Below are 17,769 nucleotides of genomic sequence, written 5' to 3'. Positions count from 1 at the left end.
CAGGCTCAGCGGCCACGGCTCACGGGCCCAGCCGCTCCGCGGCACGTGGGATCCTCCCGGACCGGGGCACGAACCCGCGTCCCCTGCGTCGGCAGGCGGACTCTCAACCACTGCGCCACCAGGGAAGCCCAGTCACCCAGTTTCTAAGTGATAGGATTATAATTTTCCCAAGGTCTTAAACACTACCCTATGAATAAAGAGGCAAAAAGTGGTGGGGGCCAGTGCCTGAGGAGATGGAAGTAGCTTTAGACAGCGGTAAGCAAGCCTTTTCCCCTAAGGCAGGAGGAGGGATTAGGAGAGGTGGAGTCCACACGTTATTAGTGGAAGAAAAGGCTGCCTAAGAACTTCCCTTCCTGTGCCCTTGGTGCTGGGAAGAGGATGGCCGTGTGTTTGCCAATAGCAAGATGAGTGGGGGGGGAGAGTCAGGTGAGGATTCGAGGCGGCTTTGGCAAATGTGGGGGTCTGAGAGGAAGCTCAGGAAACCCTGAGGAAAGAGCCACTCTCTGGTGTTATGTATTGCCTGTCTCCGCTGAGTCCAGCCTTCCAGCTGTTCACCTCAAGTTGTCAGACACAAATAAAGTCTTTCTGAGCCTTGTTTCCCAGCCCTTCGGCCCTGAATGCAACCAAGTATCTTTGTCAGAGCCATATGAAGCAGAAGGACCACCCAGAGGAGCCCTGCCCAAATTTCTGTCCTGCAACATCATGGGATATACAAAAATGGTTTTTAAGCCATTAAGTTTTAGTGTACGACTTCCCTGGTGGCGCAGTGGTTCAGAACCCGCCTGCCAATGCAGGGGACACAGGTTCGAGCCCTCATCGGGGAAGATCCCACATGCCTCGGAGCAGCTAAGCCCGTGCACCACAACTACGGAGCCTGCTCTCTAGAGCCCGCGAGCCACAGCTACTGAAGCCCACGCACCTAGAGCCCGTGCTCCGCAACAAGAGAAGCCACCGCAACGAGAAGCCAGCGCGCAGCAACGAAGACCCAACGCAGCCAAAAATAAATACATTAAAAAAAAAAAAGAGTTTTAGTGTAGTTTATCATGCAGTAATGGATAACCAGAACAAGCTCTCCATTTCGGAAGACCTCTAAACCTTGGCTGAGAGTTTTGAAAAACTCAGGTCAGCGATCCCCTGACAGATGGTTTCTGAGAGGGACGCCTCCCAGAAAAGGTAGAATAAACACATTTTTTTTTTTTTTTTTGCCTATTTCTTCCCACATCTGAAATTCCTTTGGGGATCCACCCATCTCCACACTCAATCCATATAGTTTGTATGGGGCTAATTCCAGCCCCAGCTTCAGAGTCTGTGACCAAGGCCAGTTCAGTGAGGGTCAGCCCCAGAACATTTGCAATAGGAGGGTGACATCGTCTTTGCGCTAGGGTTGCTAAGCTGGCAGGATAGAAGCCCAGAGCTGCTGGTCATCATTTCTGCCACCACTTGGGAAGAGTCTACCTGAGAATGAGCTAACACGGTTCAACACAGAAGAAAGCAGAAATGAAATATTGAGGAAGCACAATTCTGGGCACCTGGATCCATCCAGTCCTGAAGCCATTGCTCCTGAATTTTCCAGTTACATAAACCAATATGTTCCCATATTTTATCAGGCTGGTTTGAGTTTAGATTATCCTGTTTGTTCATCTCTGCCTATTAAAATTGTATCCGTTTTTCATCACTAGTTTAAAACTCACCTCCTACGAGAAGCTTTCCTTGAATTATTTAGGGAATGTTTACTGTTTGGGGTTTTCTACTGCCCAGAAAAGACCTCCCCACATACTTCCGAAAAATCCCCACAGCCCTCACAGCTCATCAGCATCACCAACGTGGCTACGATGGACACAGCCACCCTGATATATTGTGTGACCCCTTCCTCCTGCTGTACAGGGGTAATTGGACCATAGGTGGATCTCTGTCCCAAACTGGGTCAGTGAGAACCCTTTGCCTGGGGAACTTGGAATCTGAACCAAGACACTCAAAACCTATTTATCTGAAACGGAGTAGGACCCCATGGTCCTTGCCCCTCATGTCCTCTGTCTGTCTTTTGTCTGCGGAAAAACTTTAGCCAAAGAATAAGTTTAATCAGAGAAGTGAGAAAATGCAGAAACCAAGGAAAACAGTCAAAGGAGACCAAATAATAATAGTTTAGTCATTAAACATAGTCAAGGACCTTTAGTTACTCCTCAAGGGCTGTAGATACTATTCTGAGCCGTATCCTGTGAGCTGTCTTGTAGATACTGAAACCCTCACCAGGTGGAAGAAGTTAACTACACGATGACCAGGCTGTAGCCATGACATGAGCTGCCACAATTCCGAGAACTGGCCTCAAGGAAATGGAAACAAACCAACCCTGGAACTGAAGATTAACTGTTCCTAAAACAATCAAGATGATGCTGGTCAGACCACCAATGACCAATTTCAAGATGACCATCAGAGCTGACTGTGCAGTTTCTGCATGCAGCCCCCTCCCTCCGCCTATAAAAGCTCTTGCCCATTGATTGTCAGTGGGGGGAGTCAGCCTTTGGACAGGCGTCCGCCCTCCCCCACAGTTGCCAGCATCCAAAATAAATCAAACTTTCTTTTCCACCAACCTTGCCTCTTTACTGGGTTTTGAGCAGTGAGCAGCCAGACCCCCTTTCAGTTACTCTCTTAGACAGAGAGTATATAAACATGAACTGTGTGGCATCTATCTCTGTCATGTGGACTGGAAAACAGAAAGAACTGGTCAAGGGAGAGAGAGAAAAAAGAGACAAAACAGACATGCAGAGAAGAGAGATGGAGAGAGAATTTCCTGAGTTCCTACAAAGCTCCAGCTCCTGCCTCCAGGCTGTCCCTGAGGCCCAGCTGTATCCCCAGTCTTGTGTCCTTCTAATAAATTCTCCTTCTAAGACAAGTTCTCTCTTCCGGGTGTCTGTTACTTACAAATGAAAGAGTCCTAATTAACCCCATCTCCCCAGTCTCTAGACTGGTTCAGTCCTGTCTCCCTTCTATTCTGGATCCACGTTGCCCTGAGCCATACCTTACCTTCCGGATGACACTAGGCTTCACCTTAAATGTCAACTTTAGTCAGTTGGCTGTGACTCTCTGGAGTGCTATGATGACAAAGATTCTGAGGCTACATCTGGGCTCAAGAAGAAAAATACATGGATTGTTTGGCAATGTCTGCCGTGGGCCTGAGATGGGAGGGGGCTGAATGCTCACCATGTCTGTTCTCTGACCTTGTCACACATCTCTCCCCTCACATACAACACCCAGCTTAGTGCCTTACCCCGAGTACGCTCAGAAGATATACTTGTTGAACGGGTACGTGACAAGAATGATTGTCTATGAGACCCATTCAGTGGGATGAGTGACAGGAAGTGGAAGATGAGAGGATGAATTGGACGGAAGAGAGGGAGGCAACTCATGCTGTCAGTGTTGGAATCAAATACACAGGTGTGGTGGCAGGTGGAATTTACAGAGCACTTTGCTCACTTCTGTCTGCCTAAGTCTTGCTCATCCTACAAAACTCAGTGTGAATGAACACTGAGTTTTCAGTGTTCTGATCTGAAGGAAGTTTTTTCTGACATGCCCTACTCCCATGTCTGAGATAGACCTCCGTACCAAAGGGGATTCTTCTGATTGAAAGAGTCCAATTTTCTTTCAAAGGAAAATTGTAGTTCATGTAACCAAAAGACCATGAGTATCAGGCATGGCTGGATCCAGGTATTCACATGAGGGGTCTATAAATTACTCAGCTATGTTTTCCACTGGGTTGCCTTCATTCTCAGGTGGGCTCTCCCAAAATGGTTACAGAAGTGGCCAGCAGCAGCTTCAAGGCTTACTTATATCCTGTCATGCAACTCCTAGGAAATGAAAGTGATTTTTTTAAAAAAGACAATGGCAACAACAACAGAAAAATCCCAAGGCTGACTCTGACTGGCCTGGAGAAAGTCACTTATTCATCCCTGAATCAGAGAGGTGAGGGGAACCACTATTGTTGGTGAGAAATTTATAGACCTGTCTGTCTCTCTCTTTTTTTAAAAAATTGAATCATAGTTGATTTACAATGTTGTGTTAATTTCTGCTGTACAGCAAAGAGATTCAGTTACATATATATATATACACTTTTTTAATATTCTTTTCCATTATGGTTCATCATAGGATAGTGAATACAGTTCTCTGTGCTATACAGTAGGACCTTGTTGTTGATCCATTCTATGTATAATAGCTCACATCTGGTAACCCCAACCTCCCACTCCATGCCTCTCCCAACCCCCTCCCCCCTGGCAACCACAAGTCTGTTCTCTATTAGACCTGTCTCTTTAAATCTTTGACCAAAATTTTTAGAGTTTAAAAGAAAGAAAAAAGAGACAGGAAAGAAGGAAGAGAGGAAAGAAAAAGGAAGGGAGGGAGGGAGGAAAAAGAAAGAGAGGCAGGAGGTAAACCATTCAGGGGTTCAAAGCAGGGGAGCATGAGATCTGATTGACATTTTTAAACATTGAGTAATTTCCTTCCCCAGTCAGGGCTCTGATTTCTTCATCTATATCTTGAAGGGTTAGATGACAGCTCCCAGAAGACCCTGCCAGCTCAGATCGTCTTGAGCTGTCAGCCAGAATGTAAACAAATATTTAAATGCTCAAGGGCAGCGGTTCTGAAGAAGAATCACCCTGTGTGCCTATTTAAAATGTGTATTTCCCAAGTTGAATCTCTGGAGGTCCTGCCTCCCTGGTGCAAGGGTCTGGGGAATTGGCCTCTTAAACACGTACATGAATGGTTAACTTGCCTCATTCTGAGCAGCCCTGCTTTAGGAAGGATCCTGGAAGGTACAGGTTCACAGGTTTAACTAACATTCCATCACAAATCAATTCTCCTTTCAGCCCTGATTACATCAGGGAGAAAGTACCAATTTGGTGTTGATGTGGCTTTAGAACCTCTGCAATTGTGATTATTCTGCCGTTGTGGGTCACCTACCAGGGGTGTTGGTCTTGACTGTACCACATCTCCACCCTCCTTCCCATCTCATTGTGGTTCCTTCTTTATCTCTTTAGTCGTGGGAAGTCTTTTCTGCTAGTCTTCAGGTCATTCTCATGGGTGGTGGCTCTGTAAATAGTTGTAATTCTGGTGTACCTGTGGAAGTGAGTTCAGTGTCTTCCTGCTCCACCATCTGTGGGTTTACTGTTTAATAGGCACAGAGTTTCAGTTTGGGATGATGAAAAAGTTCTGGAGATGAACTTTTTCTGGAGATGGTGATGGTTGCACATCAAAGTGAATGTATCAATATTTGACGGTACTGCGAATGTACCATCTGAACTGTGCACTTGAAAATTCTCAAAATGGTAAATTTTATGTTATGTGTATTTTACCACAATTTATAAAATGGATGATCTATAAAATCCAAACTTTTTACCCAGAAACAATGGGTAAAATTGGGTATATTTTTATACAAACAATGGGTATGTTTTCTATAGCCACATGATTTCCTCTCTCTGAGGATCCAAATTACGATTTCTTTGAAGTCTTCTGTTCCCTGAATTATCTGCCCCTTCAGTTTTGTTTTTGTCCTTGTCTTTTAGATGGAAGCCTTCCTTGAAGATCGGGTGATCCTTGGCCATTCATTCATTTTTAAGAATGAGGCAAGAAAAACTGATTGGAAACTGTGTGAACAGGACTTATCAACTGGCGGGCTTAATTGGCAGAGCCATTTCATTGGGGAACCCCACGTGCCACTTGAGCTGGTCCGTTCCTCTAGAGAGACACCTTCCAGTCTTACCAGAGGGTGAGGGTTGAGGTGGGGCTGGGGGGGGGGCGGTACTTGACTGTCAACATACTTGGGGCCATCCAGGGAAGCCTGCCTCTCAGCCACGCCCTCTCTGCCCGGAGCCGGCGCTGGCTTTTGGGGGTGGTGATGGGCCCCGTGGGAACTCAGAGTTGCCTCCACAAGGCCTGGCCAGGGTGGGGCGGTGTCTGTGTCTGGGGCTGAGCGTCTGGGCTGTGCAGTCGCGTCGGATGAGCAGGAGAGAGCCAGACTCCAGCTGTCACCATGGCTGAGTTCAGGGTGAGGGTATCCACTGGGGAGGCCTTCGGGGCTGGCACGTGGGACAAAAGGTCTGTCATCATCGTGGGGACCGAAGGAGAGACCCTGCCACTGCCTCTGGACCATTTCGGCAAAGAGTTCACCGCGGGCGCTGTGAGGGGGGGGGGGGGGCGGCGGAGGAGGGAGCAGGAGAGACGGTCCTCTAGGATACTAAACATGCCCCCCAGGAGGAGGACTTCGAGGTGACGTGCCTCCAGGACGTGGGCCCGTGCTGCTGCTGCAGCGCGTCCGCGAGACTCCCCCCGCGCTGCTCCGTCCCTTCCGGCCCCTGGCCCCGGACGCCTGGTTCTGCCGCGGTTCCAGCGCACGCCGCCCCGGGGCGCCCCCCCCCCACAGTTCCCCTGCTACCGGTGGCTGGAGGACAAGGGGAGCCTGGTGCTGCGGGAGGGGACTGGTGAGGGGGACGCAGGAGGGAGGAGGGGGCTGGTGTGTTGGGGGCAAGGGGAGTGGAGGAGGGGAGCTGGGGAGTTTCGGGGAAGCGGGGGGGTGGCAGTCTGGTGTGGGGGGGTATCTGGTAAGGGGTGGCTGGAGTGGAGGGGATCTGGGGGCCGGGGCCGGAGGTCAGGGGGGCTTTCTCTGCCCTCCCCACCTGCTCCGCTGCTCCCACAGCGAAGATCTCCTGGGAGGACCGCCACCCCACCCTCCCGCAGCGGCGCCAGGCGGAGCTGCAGGCCAGGCGGGAGACGTACAGGTGAGGAGGGGGCTACTGGGGGGGGCGCGGGTTGCCGAGGGGATGAGGGTCAACCTCGTTCCGCTGGTGTTGACGCGGCCTGAAGTCCCTGCCTGGTCCTCTGTCCTTTCCAATCACAGCATCCCAGGAACTCGTTAGAAATACAGTTTCTCAGACCCACCTCAAGGCTACTGAATCAGCTATTGAGGGTGAGGGGCCGCAGTGCTGGTGTTTTTAACCGAAGTCTAGTTGATCTACAATGTGGTGTCCATTTCAGGGGTACAGCAGCGTGATTTGGGTTTTTTGTTTATTTGCAGATTATATTCCACTCTACGTCATTACAGGATACTGGTGTCAGCTTAATAAAAATGCACAGCATGACAGTTGTGCGTTAAGTTTTACTGGGGGCAAAATGAGGACTACGGCCCAGGAGACGGCATCTCGGAGAGCTCTGAGAAACTGCTCCGCAGAGGTAGCGGGGAAGGTCAGTACGTGTGTGATTTTGGTGAAGGGGAAGTCCATGCAATCGAGCACCTATTTGTTTTCGCAGCAGGTTTCTGCTAGTCAACGAAGAGCAGTCGTCGCCGTGAGGGATTTTAGTGCTTTTCTGGATACGAGGAGATACAAGAATGGGGCTCATAAAATCATATCTAACTGAAAGCCTGTTCTGCCAGTTCTCCCCGAGCGCAGAATGCCTCATTCCTGCTCCACCCTGAACCCCTTTGGGAGGTGAAAGTCAGCACCTGCAGCAGCACATGATTTAGTCCTTGTAGAGGAGGATGGCAAGCGCCAAATTGTGGTTGACACTGGATAGATCATTCCCTGTGCGACAACAGTAAATCCTTGTTGCTAGCAATATTGGGTTGTTTTTCTTTCTTTCTTTTTTCTTTTTTTTGACTGTGCCTGACCAGGGATCAAACCCAAGCCCCCTGCATCAGGGGCGCGGAGTCTTAACCACTGCGCCACCAGGGAAGTTCCGCTAGCAATGCTGTTCTTTTTTTTTAATATTACGTCATTTTTATTTTTACTTTTATTTATTTAATTTTATTTTTGGCTGTGTTGGGTCTTTGTTTCTGCGCGCGAGCCACTCTTCATCGCGGTGCGCGGGCCTCTCGCTGTCACGGGCTCTCGTTGCGGAGCACGGGCTCCAGACGCGCAGGCTCAGTAGCTGCGGCTCACGGGCCTAGTTGCTCCGCGGCGTGTGGGAATCTTCCCGGACCGGGGCTCGAACGCCGTGTCCCCTGCCTTGGCAGGCAGATCCTCAACCACTGCGCCACCAGGGAAGCCCAGCAATATTGTTTTAACAAGCCTTCCAGATGACTCATGCCCACTAAAGTTTGAAACCCACTGCTTTTAAATGCCTCACTCTTGCTGGAGTCTTTCTGGGTCGCTGGCGAGGACTCCTAAGGCAGAAAGCCAGGGACCACACTCGGGAGCAAAATTTCAAAAGGTCATGGTCTGGCCAGCTGGGCTGCTGTCTGAAGCACGGGCCGCAGGCTTTCGCTTTAGGTCTCTGGGGGCACAGCAGCTGCAGGCTTATTTGGCTTCTGGTGACTCCACGTGTGTTGTGAATTACATCCCGGAGAAAACCATGGCGCCTAATCTGCCAGCAACAGCCCCAGGTGAGGGAACAGATGGCGGGAGCTGTGTCTGCGGAGTGGCCCTTCTTCCTTTCTCGGCCAAACAAGGACACAGGAGTCAGGAGACGCAAGGCCAGCCTAGGCCCTGCCGAAAGGAGCTGTGACATCTTAAGCAAATTAGTTAACCTTTTTGATCCTCATTTTCTTCTGCAAAAGGAACTAAGGATACCAGGCTGATTTGTGTTATTAGGAAGAACAAATGAGAAGATGGTTGAGAATGCAGCTTGTCAGCCACAAAGCCCTGCACAAGTGCGCACTGAGGTTCATAATGTCCCTCAGTTACCTCTGATCCAAGTGGCTACGCCCTCAATACTCAGAGTGAGGTCTCACATCCACGGGGTCAGCATCACCTGGGAGCTTGTGAGAAATGCAGGGTCTTGGCCCACCCATCCCAAACTACTTGATGAGAATTCTGCATTTTACCAAGATCCCTGGGGGAACTAAGTTTTTGTGCATTAAAGTTTGAGAAGCAGGGTTTGGCCACCACCTGGTGGCAGTGTACTTTAACTGCAAATTGTTCTCTGAAGTTGCCTGTTCAAACCCAAAGGCAATGATGGAATGAACCAAAGAATGAATGAGAGAGGGAACGAGAGGACGACTGGCTGGGGGTCCTCAGCTTTGCAGGGACATGATTTTACCATTTCACCTAAAGGTCTTCAGGCTGCGTTGCTTGCTGGATAAAGGGATTTAGAGATGCGAAATCTCTTTAGGCCAGGCCAGAGTACATTTCTGGGCTCCCGCAAGCTTTGGAGGCTGAAGTGTCTCTCCACGGGATGCCTGCCAGAGGCAACTGACGCCTTCCTGTGTTCCCACCTCAGGACAGCCTCCCCTCTGTGATGCACGTGTGTTAGTCAGGAATTTTGTGGTTGCAATAACAATAACAAGACTCCAGCTAGCAGACAGAAAAAATGGGAATGCGTCAACAGGTCACAGAAGTGAGGGCTGGAAGCGTAGCCAGATCTTATGGGCCAGAAGCCAGGGTGACTCTCCCCCTGACTCTGGAGCCCCCTAGATGCTTCTCTCTCCGGCTTCACTTTCCTCTCTCCCCGCAGAACAGCTTTCTTTGGTTCCCAGTCCACACAGTGGAAAATGGCCTTTTTTTTTTTAATAGCGGCTCCTTTATTTTTAATTATTTTTTAAAATTTATTTATTTATTTGGTTGCGCCCGGTCTTAGTTGCGGCAGGCAGTCTTCTTAGTTGCGGCAGGCGAACTCTTAGCTGCGGCACACACGTGGGGTCTAGTTCCCTGACCAGGGATCGAACCTGGGCCCCTTGCATTGGAAGCACGGACTCTTAACCACTTCACCACCAGGGAAGTCTCCCAGTCCTGGTGTTTACATGCCGTAACCCAGATATCCAGGGAGAGATGACCTCTGGTCCAGCCCCAATCTCCAGTTCCCTGGGAAGGATTCTGATTGGCCTTGCTCTGGCCAGGTGCCCAACCCTGGACCAATCAGCTGACCAGGGGAGAATATGGCTGTGGGAACATGCCAGCTCTCCCTGCGGCCTTGAGGGTGGAGGGGAAGGGCAGAGCCCAGGAAGACCCCTGCTTGTGGAAGGGGGCTGGCCCTGACCAGGGCCTCCAAAGGGTCTGCCACTCCGTCTCCCTAGTCAGTGGTTTCCCTGAGGCTTCTTGCTGACTGCCTTCCTGCTCCTCCCTCCAGCTGGAAGACTTACATCCCAGGCTGGCCTCACTGCCTCAACGAGGAGACCATAAAAAACCTGGACCTCAACATCAGATACTCTCTGGCAAAGAACATCACCTTCTACCTGCGAGGCGGCTCACTGTGAGGATGCCCACCCTCTCCTGCCCCTGGGCCTCAGATGTACTGGTACCCCTGCCTTCCGCCCTCCCCCACCCAGCTCCCCGCCCCCCGCCCCGGTCAGGGATGTGGGTCACACAGCCCCGCCCAGGGCACGGCCTCTGCTCACCACCTATTCCAACAAGGTGAGGATGACCTCAGGGGCAGTTCAGGACCGCAGGAGGGATAAGCTTAGCCAACGCGGGCGGGTCTCCCAGGGCCTCTTGCCTCCCTCTCCCCACGCTTCACATCTTCTGGCAGGTTGGCAGATCTGAAACTCAAAGGGCTGCTGGACCGCAAGGGGCTCTGGAAGAGTCTGGAGGAGATGAGAAGTGTGTTCAACTTCCGGAAGACCCCAGCCGTGGGTGAGGAGCTCCAGCCGGGGCTCCAGACCTCTTCCCTGGGGTATCAGCTCTCCTGGGTGTCAGGAATCTCAGAAAACCAAGCGCCAGTTCACCGTGTGACCCTGGGCAGGCCCCTGACTCTCACTAGACCTTACTTTCTCCTCAGACACAGAAAAGGATGTGTAGCGGGGGCATCTCTGACCTTCTAATGCCTTGTAGCCATCAGACACTTGTTGGGCTACTTAACACATGAGACACTTGCTTAGGGGCTGTGGACACAGACCTTGTCCCTGCAGGGCTCCCAGTAGAGCAGACAAGTGGACATTAGGCTCAAAGGCAAATAATGAGTTTCACTTATGAAACCTGTGCATCGGCTCCAGTGAGAGTGTGTAAAAGGGGGATCGGGCCTAGTTCAGCTAGGGAACTCTCTACAGAGATGACTTTTATGCTGAGACCTCAAAGTTGGGCAGGTGTCAACAGCGCCAGGCATGGTGTGTGAGGGCAGAGGGTGCTTCAGGTTCGGGGGGACGGTCCGCTGCATGTGAAGGCCCCGAAGATGGAAGGAGTGGAGACCTTTGAGGGGAAAGATGCTGCTGTGGCCAAAGGGTATTGAGCCAGGGAAGGAAGATGGGAGGCGAAGCAGGAGAGGTGCATGGGCCCTGGGCCGCGCAGGACTGTGGAGACCGTGGCAGGAGCTCGGGACTTTCCTAAGTGCAGTAGGAGCTTCAGCCAGCTGCCAGCTGGGGAGTGCTGTGGCCAGATGTGCCGTGGGGAGTGAGCTGTTAGGGGGCAGGAGTAGAAGCAGGACGACCCGTTATGAGGCTCTGGCTGTGGTCAGCAGAGGATGGAATCCTCAGCGAGGCAGTGACAGCAGAGATGGAGTGGACGTGTGGACCAAGAACTCCTGAGGATGGAGACTCGGTGGGACTTGATGGGCGGAGGATGGGGGGGGCTGCCGAGAGTACTCCGGGCTCTGCCACCTGCAATCCAGTGGCTGAAGGTGCCATTCCTGGGATGCCAGGCAATGGGGTGGGGACTGGGCTAGAGCAGGAGCCCATGTGCAGCCTCCGATATGCTGTGTTTGAGGCGTGGGGTTGGAGATGGCAGGTAGATGGTGGGACTGGTGGGCTGGTTACTAAGATTTGCTGTTTGGTGAACTGAAGCCAAGGGGTCAGAGGAGGTCACCCTGAGAAGTACTGCATGAGAAGAGAGGGGAGCACAGGCTGGACGCAGGAGAGGCTCCACCATGGCGCTCAGGGGGAGACCCCTGGGTGCTGGGGTGACCGGTCCCATCTCCCCTGCCCCCTGCAGAGCACGTGTTTGCGCACTGGTAGGAGGACGCCTTCTTCGCCCACCAGTTCCTGAATGGGCTCAACCCGGTCCTGATCCGCCGCTGTCGCCACCTCCCAAAGAACTTCCCTGTCCTTGATGCCACGGTGGCCCCAGTGTTGGGCCCCGGGACGAGTCTGCAGGCTGAGCTGGAGGTGAGGGGCACAGGAGTCCCGGCTCTGTGCACCCCCATCTCAGTGCTTTGGGCCCATCCCCTACTGGAGAGGAACAGAACTCACATCTGTTAAGGACCTACTGTGTGCTACGTGCCAAGAACACCCTCTCCCGTGCACAGTCTCCTGGCCCTGAATCCTCTCCCCACCCCCATACTCCCCACCTCCTTCTGCCTTCAGAAAGTCAGATGGCAGCCCTGGCTCCCCTTCTCTCTCCCGCAGAAAGGGTCCTTGTTCCTGGTGGATCACGGCATCCTCTCTGGCATCCGCACCAATGTCATTAATGGGAGGCCTCAGTTCTCCGCGGCCCCAGTGACCCTGCTATACCAGCGCCCAGGGTGTGGGCCCCCGCCGCCCCTTGCCATCCAGGTCAGCAGCCGGGCAGGCGACAGGGCAGGGGCAGGGAGACGTCTGACTAAATGGTGGGCAGACACTCAAGGCTGCCCCTCCCCACTGGCCTCTCCTATAGCTCAGCCTGACCCCTGGGCCCGACAGCCCCATCTGTCTGCCCAGCGACGACAAGTGGGACTGGCTGCTGGCCAAGACGTGGGTGCGCAATGCCGAGGTCTCCATCCACGAGGCCCTCACACACCTGTTACAGGTACACCTGGCGACCGAGGTCTTCACTCTGGCTACGCTGCACCAGCTGCCTCACTGCCACCCACTCTTCAAGGTCAGTGGCCCAGCAAGATGGCCCAGACTGTGCCCCAAGCCTGCAGGTCCCTGTGCCTTGGGCTGCCCTTTGGGGTTCTGTGCCACCTGTCCCCTCGTGACCCTGTCCTTCCAGGCTGAGATGCTGAGCCCCCATTCTGCCTCAGCAGCATCTCCCTGCACAATACCCCTGAGAGGCTGCTTTCCAGCAGGCCCTGAACTGGGGTGAGGTGATGGGGACAGGCGCGAGGGAGAGGACCGCATGTGAGAGCAGGCTGTGCCCCAGAGAGATTCTCTTCTTAGGGGAGCTCAGGCCAACAGCGATCACAGAAGCCCAGCTCCTAGGAAAGGAGAGACCTGGGGCTGACAGGTGCCAAAGTGTGAACATGGCTTTGGCCAACAGGTTTTCTGCAGATAGCTGCAGGGTGGGGGAGCCCTGGGAGGGAGACCCGTGTCTCTAAGGTGGGCTCTGCTAAGCCTTCAATGGCCCAGATTCATTTCCTCCAGGGACCTGGAGCATCTCCTCTGTGAAGATGAGGGGTCCACAGCTGCTCACATTTTCTGATTCTTCCTTAGACAGTCTCCTGGGTCCTGGATGCAGGCCCTACTCTGTCCTCTTCAATCCAGGCTGATTCTTTCTGACAATCTACAGCTCCCAGGGCCTGGCACTCAGACATGGTCTCTAGGGGACCATTTCACGTTGCCAGGCCCGCAGGCCCTGGTTATCATGGTGCTTTGCCTGCCTGGGGTTAGGAAATCACAGGATGCCAGGGCTGGAGGGACATAGTGCTATCCAGATCAGCCCTCTCCTTTGCCCAGTGATCTGATGCCCCGAGAGAGGAAGGCACATGCTCAAGGTCACAGAACAGGATGCTGGTGGACCTTAGCCCCCATCGCTGGGCCTGGAGCCCTGATCCCTGTCCCAGGCTGCCCCCCTTGTCCCTGTCATCTCTTTCCATGCGTGATTGACAGGACTGGGTTCCTCTGTGGGGGGAGGTCTGGGACCACAGAGACCCAGGCTTCGCCTAGCTCTGCCTTCTCCGGCCCTTACAGCTGCTGATCCCACACACACGGTACACCTGCACACCAACACGCTGGCCCGTGAGCTACTCATTGCCCCCGGGAAGGTGGTGGACAGGGTAAGGACTGCTTTAGGGAGGGTGGGGATGGGATATTCCTTCCGTGGAAAGAATCTGGGGTCTTGGGGTGGGAGTGGCCCTGTCTCCCCAACCACTATTACCTCCTGCTTCTGGGGCAAGGGCTGTGGTACCCAGGAGTCCCATTTCCCAGTCCACAGGCCTTGGCATTGAAGGTTTCTCTGAGCTGATACAGAGGTACATGGAACAGCTGAACTATTCCGTCCTGTGTCTGCCTAAGGATATCCGGGCCCGAGGAGTTGAAGACATCCCAGGCTACTACTACCGGGATGATGGGATGCAGATCTGGGGTGCAGTGGAATGGTGAGGGGCCCAGCCCCAGAGAGCTGGGGCCTTGGGGGACAGGAAGGAAGACTGGGAAGGAGAAGGAAGGCCCAGGGAGGTGTCCACCAGGAGGAGGGCCGGACATTAACAGCACTGGGACCAGGCGGGGGCACTCCTCAGAGAGGGTCGGGGTTCACAGCTGGGCTGGAACCCCGTGCACCTTGCAGCTTTGTCTCCGAAATGATCGGCATCTACTACCTGAGCGATGAGTCTGTCCACCATGACAGTGGACTTCAGGCCTGGGTGTGGGAGATCTTCTCCGAGGGCTTCCTAGGCCGGGAGAGCTCAGGTAGGGGGACCTCGGTTCTTAGGTCCTACCCTCAGGCCTCTGAGGCATTGTTCTCAGGACCCTGATAGCCCCGTTCCCAGCCCAGCTTTCCCTGCAGGTGTACCCTCCTCCCTGGGGACACGGGAAGCCCTGATACAGTACATCACCATGGCGATATTCACCTGCTCGGCCAAGCATTCCGCTACCGGTACAGGGCAGGTGAGAAGGGTCAATGCCAGGGTGGCGGGACGGAGGGGGCCGGGCTCCTAGCCTCACTCTGCCCTCTCGGCATTTAGTTTGACCTCAGTGCCTGGATGCCCAAGCTGCCACCTACCATGCAGCTGCCACCGCCCACCTCTAAAGGCCAGGCAAGCCCGGAGGGGTTCATAGCCACCCTCCCACCAGTCAATGCCACATGTGATGTCATCATTGCCCTCTGGGTGCTGAGCAAGGAGCCTGGAGACAGAGTGAGTGTGGGGCTGGGAGCCAGACCAGGCCAGCCCTGGGGTAAGGGAGGCGACACTGTTTACCCTCCCTGACCCACACCCCACTGTGCCATCAGACCCCAGTGAGTCTTCCCAGGGGGACACAAGGGCATTGGACGTCTCACAAGGAGGGTCAAATGGCCAAATGAGATGATGCAGAGTCACCCTCAGCTGCAAGGGCGACGTGTGATATGTTCCAGTGAGGCCGCCCCCTTTAAAACTCTGACTTGAGCTTTCATCCCCGAGAGCTGCCTGCAGTAATCATCACTGTTCGGGGGAGGGGGCACGGATGAGGCTCAGTCGTAGGCTGCTTCAGGTCCCCCAGAATGGATGGCTAAGGCGGGTCCCGGCTGCAAAGCAGCCCCTTCACCCAGCCTTGTGTTTGGTTCCCAGCGGCCCCTGGGCACCTACCCGGACGAGCACTTCACAGAGGCGGCTCCGTGCTGGAGCATCGCGGCCTTCCAGAGCCGCGTGGCTCAGATCTTGAGAGACATCCAGGAGCGAAACCGGGGCCTGGAGCTGCCCTCTACCTACCTGGACCCTCCCATCATCGAGAACAGCATCTCCATCTAAATCCCCTGGGGAAAAGGGCCCCACATGACATCCCTTTGACCCCATAGCTCTAGGCTACCTGCCACCCAGAGAAAAGGACCCCCCAGAAAACCAGGCCCCCATATGCCCCTGCTGGGTCTGGTGTAACTCATCCCCAACACACCGCAAAACAGAAACAAAAAAAACCCCGGAGAATAAAAGCTCATTGGAAGGCACCACTATGCCTTTTGAAGACACCAAGCCTCAGAGCGCCTGCACACCCACAGCTCCCTGCAAGGGTACCATGCGGGGAACACAGCCCTGCCCCCGATCCCACTGACCACAGCTGATTGGACCTAATGGTCATGCGGCTCAAGGGCAGCCTTCTTCCAGACTGTCCAGCAGCACGAGGCGTGGCCCGCCTGAAAACTGCTCGAGAGGTTGATGGTGACCTATGGTCCCAACTTTCAAAGGAACAACCCGCTGAGAAAGGGCCATGGGAAGCAGGAAGACCTACTGCCGGGGACTTGCAGGCAGTGCCCACATATGCTTTCTAAAAGAACACACATTGGGACTTCCCCGGCGGCTCAGTGGTTAAGAAATCACCTGCCAATGCAGGGGACACGGGTTCTGAGCCCTGGTCCAGGAAAATCCCATATGCGGTGGAGCAACTAGGCCCGTGTGCCACAACTACGGGAGCCCACATGCCTAGAGCCCGTGCTTCGCAACAAGAGAAGCCACCGCAACGAGAAGCCTACGCACTGCAACGAAGAGTAGCCCCCGCTGGCCGCAACTAGAGAAAGCCCACCGCACCAACAAAGACCCAACGCAGCCAAAACTAAATAAATAAATAAAATAAAAAATAAAAAACATACCCCAAAGTTAGACAAGAGACTTGCATATTATAAAACAGTTTCCATTTCCCGAGACTTAGGCAATATATCATTAATCATAGATTGCCTTCTAGATTCAATTCTCAGTGGCGGAATTCCAACATTTCATACACATTCTTTTTTTTTTTTTTTTTTGGGGTACCGGGGCCCTCCCCTGCTTGTGGCCTCTCTCGTTGCGGACCAAGGCCCCAGACCCGGCAGGCTCAGCGGGGCTCCGGACGCGCAGGCTCAGCGGCCATGGCTCACGGGCCCAGCCGCTCCGCGGCATGTGGGATCTTCCCGGACCGGGGCATGAACCCATGTCCCCTGCATCGGCAGGCGGACTCTCAACCACTGCGCCACGAGGGAAGCCCCATACACATTCTTTAATTCTGTTTTTCTTTTTTCATATTCTGACTCAATGAGCATCCACTAAGGCCAAAAATGTGTCCCCTTGAATTCACCTGGTGATTTCCATTTGTCTCATATTGCAGGCAGCAGAGCTTTGGTTTTTCAGTTTCACTAATTTTTATAAAACACTGCAAACAGATGCAATATATATTTGAATACCTGCACAAACATGGCCACTGAAATAAACAGAACACTTCAGAAAGGGCAACGCCACCCAGCACGCAGCACTGGAACTGTTCATTCTTTATTGAGATTCATTGTAACCCGAAATGATTCAGAGATATATAGCTGTCAAATTTCTTTGATTTAAAACAATTCCTGCAAACTGAAGCAATAAAGCAGTTTATGGAAAAGAAACTGTGTGCCTTGAGGGAATAAAGAAAGGGTTAAGGGACTTCCCTGATGGTCCAGTGGGTAAGACTCCACGTTCCCGATGCAGGGGGCCCGGGTTCGATCCCTGGTCAGGGAACTAGATCCTGCATGCCGCAACTGAAGATCCCGTGTGCCGCAACTGAGACCCAGTACGGCCAAATAAACTTTTAAAATTTTATTTATTTTTATTTCTGGCTGCCTTGGGTCTTTGTTGCTGCGCGCGGGCTTTTCACTAGTTGCGGAGAGCGGGGGCTGCTTTTCGTTGCTATTCCCGGGCTTCTCAGTGGGTGGCCTCTCTTGCTGCAGAGCACGGGCTCTAGGCGCGCGGGCTTCAGTAGTTGTGGCACTCAGGCTCAGTAGTTGCGGTGCATGGGCTTAGTTCCTCCGCGACATGTGGGATCTGCCCAGACCAGGGCTCGAACCCGTGTCCCCTGCGTTGGCAGGCAGATTCTTAACCACTGCACCACCAGGGAAGTCCCAGAACTTTAAAAAAAAAAAAAAAAAAAAAAAAAAAGAAAAGGGTTAAACACCGTGAGAGTGGCAGGCAGAATCTTAACCACTGCACCACCAGGGAAGTCCCAGAACTTTAAAAAAAAAAAAAAAAAAAAAAAAAAAGAAAAGGGTTAAACACCGTGAGAGTTAAACTCAGTCCTCAGGAAGGACTGGA

General features: G+C 53.1%; 1 protein-coding gene across 1 annotated transcript in view; it reads left to right on the top strand.

Annotated features, from left to right (window-relative positions):
• ALOX15B (arachidonate 15-lipoxygenase type B) overlaps nucleotides 1-16,441 on the top strand; it is a 17,026-nt gene extending 585 nt beyond the window's left edge. The window contains 15 exon segments of the mRNA XM_024127852.3: nucleotides 6,271-6,366; nucleotides 6,369-6,467; nucleotides 6,683-6,764; nucleotides 10,048-10,170; nucleotides 10,447-10,550; nucleotides 11,841-12,013; nucleotides 12,254-12,400; nucleotides 12,501-12,704; nucleotides 13,736-13,760; nucleotides 13,763-13,821; nucleotides 13,973-14,142; nucleotides 14,331-14,452; nucleotides 14,550-14,650; nucleotides 14,728-14,898; nucleotides 15,310-16,441. Coding sequence (XP_023983620.1) covers nucleotides 6,271-6,366; nucleotides 6,369-6,467; nucleotides 6,683-6,764; nucleotides 10,048-10,170; nucleotides 10,447-10,550; nucleotides 11,841-12,013; nucleotides 12,254-12,400; nucleotides 12,501-12,704; nucleotides 13,736-13,760; nucleotides 13,763-13,821; nucleotides 13,973-14,142; nucleotides 14,331-14,452; nucleotides 14,550-14,650; nucleotides 14,728-14,898; nucleotides 15,310-15,489 — 1,856 coding nt within the window. The 3' untranslated portion in view covers nucleotides 15,490-16,441.
• Nucleotides 16,442-17,769: the final 1,328 nt, after the last annotated feature.

This window comes from Physeter macrocephalus, chromosome 14 (genome assembly GCF_002837175.3).
Source record: "Physeter macrocephalus isolate SW-GA chromosome 14, ASM283717v5, whole genome shotgun sequence".
Taxonomy (NCBI): Eukaryota; Metazoa; Chordata; class Mammalia; order Artiodactyla; family Physeteridae; genus Physeter; species Physeter macrocephalus.
This window is presented reverse-complemented; position numbering and strand designations above follow the sequence as displayed.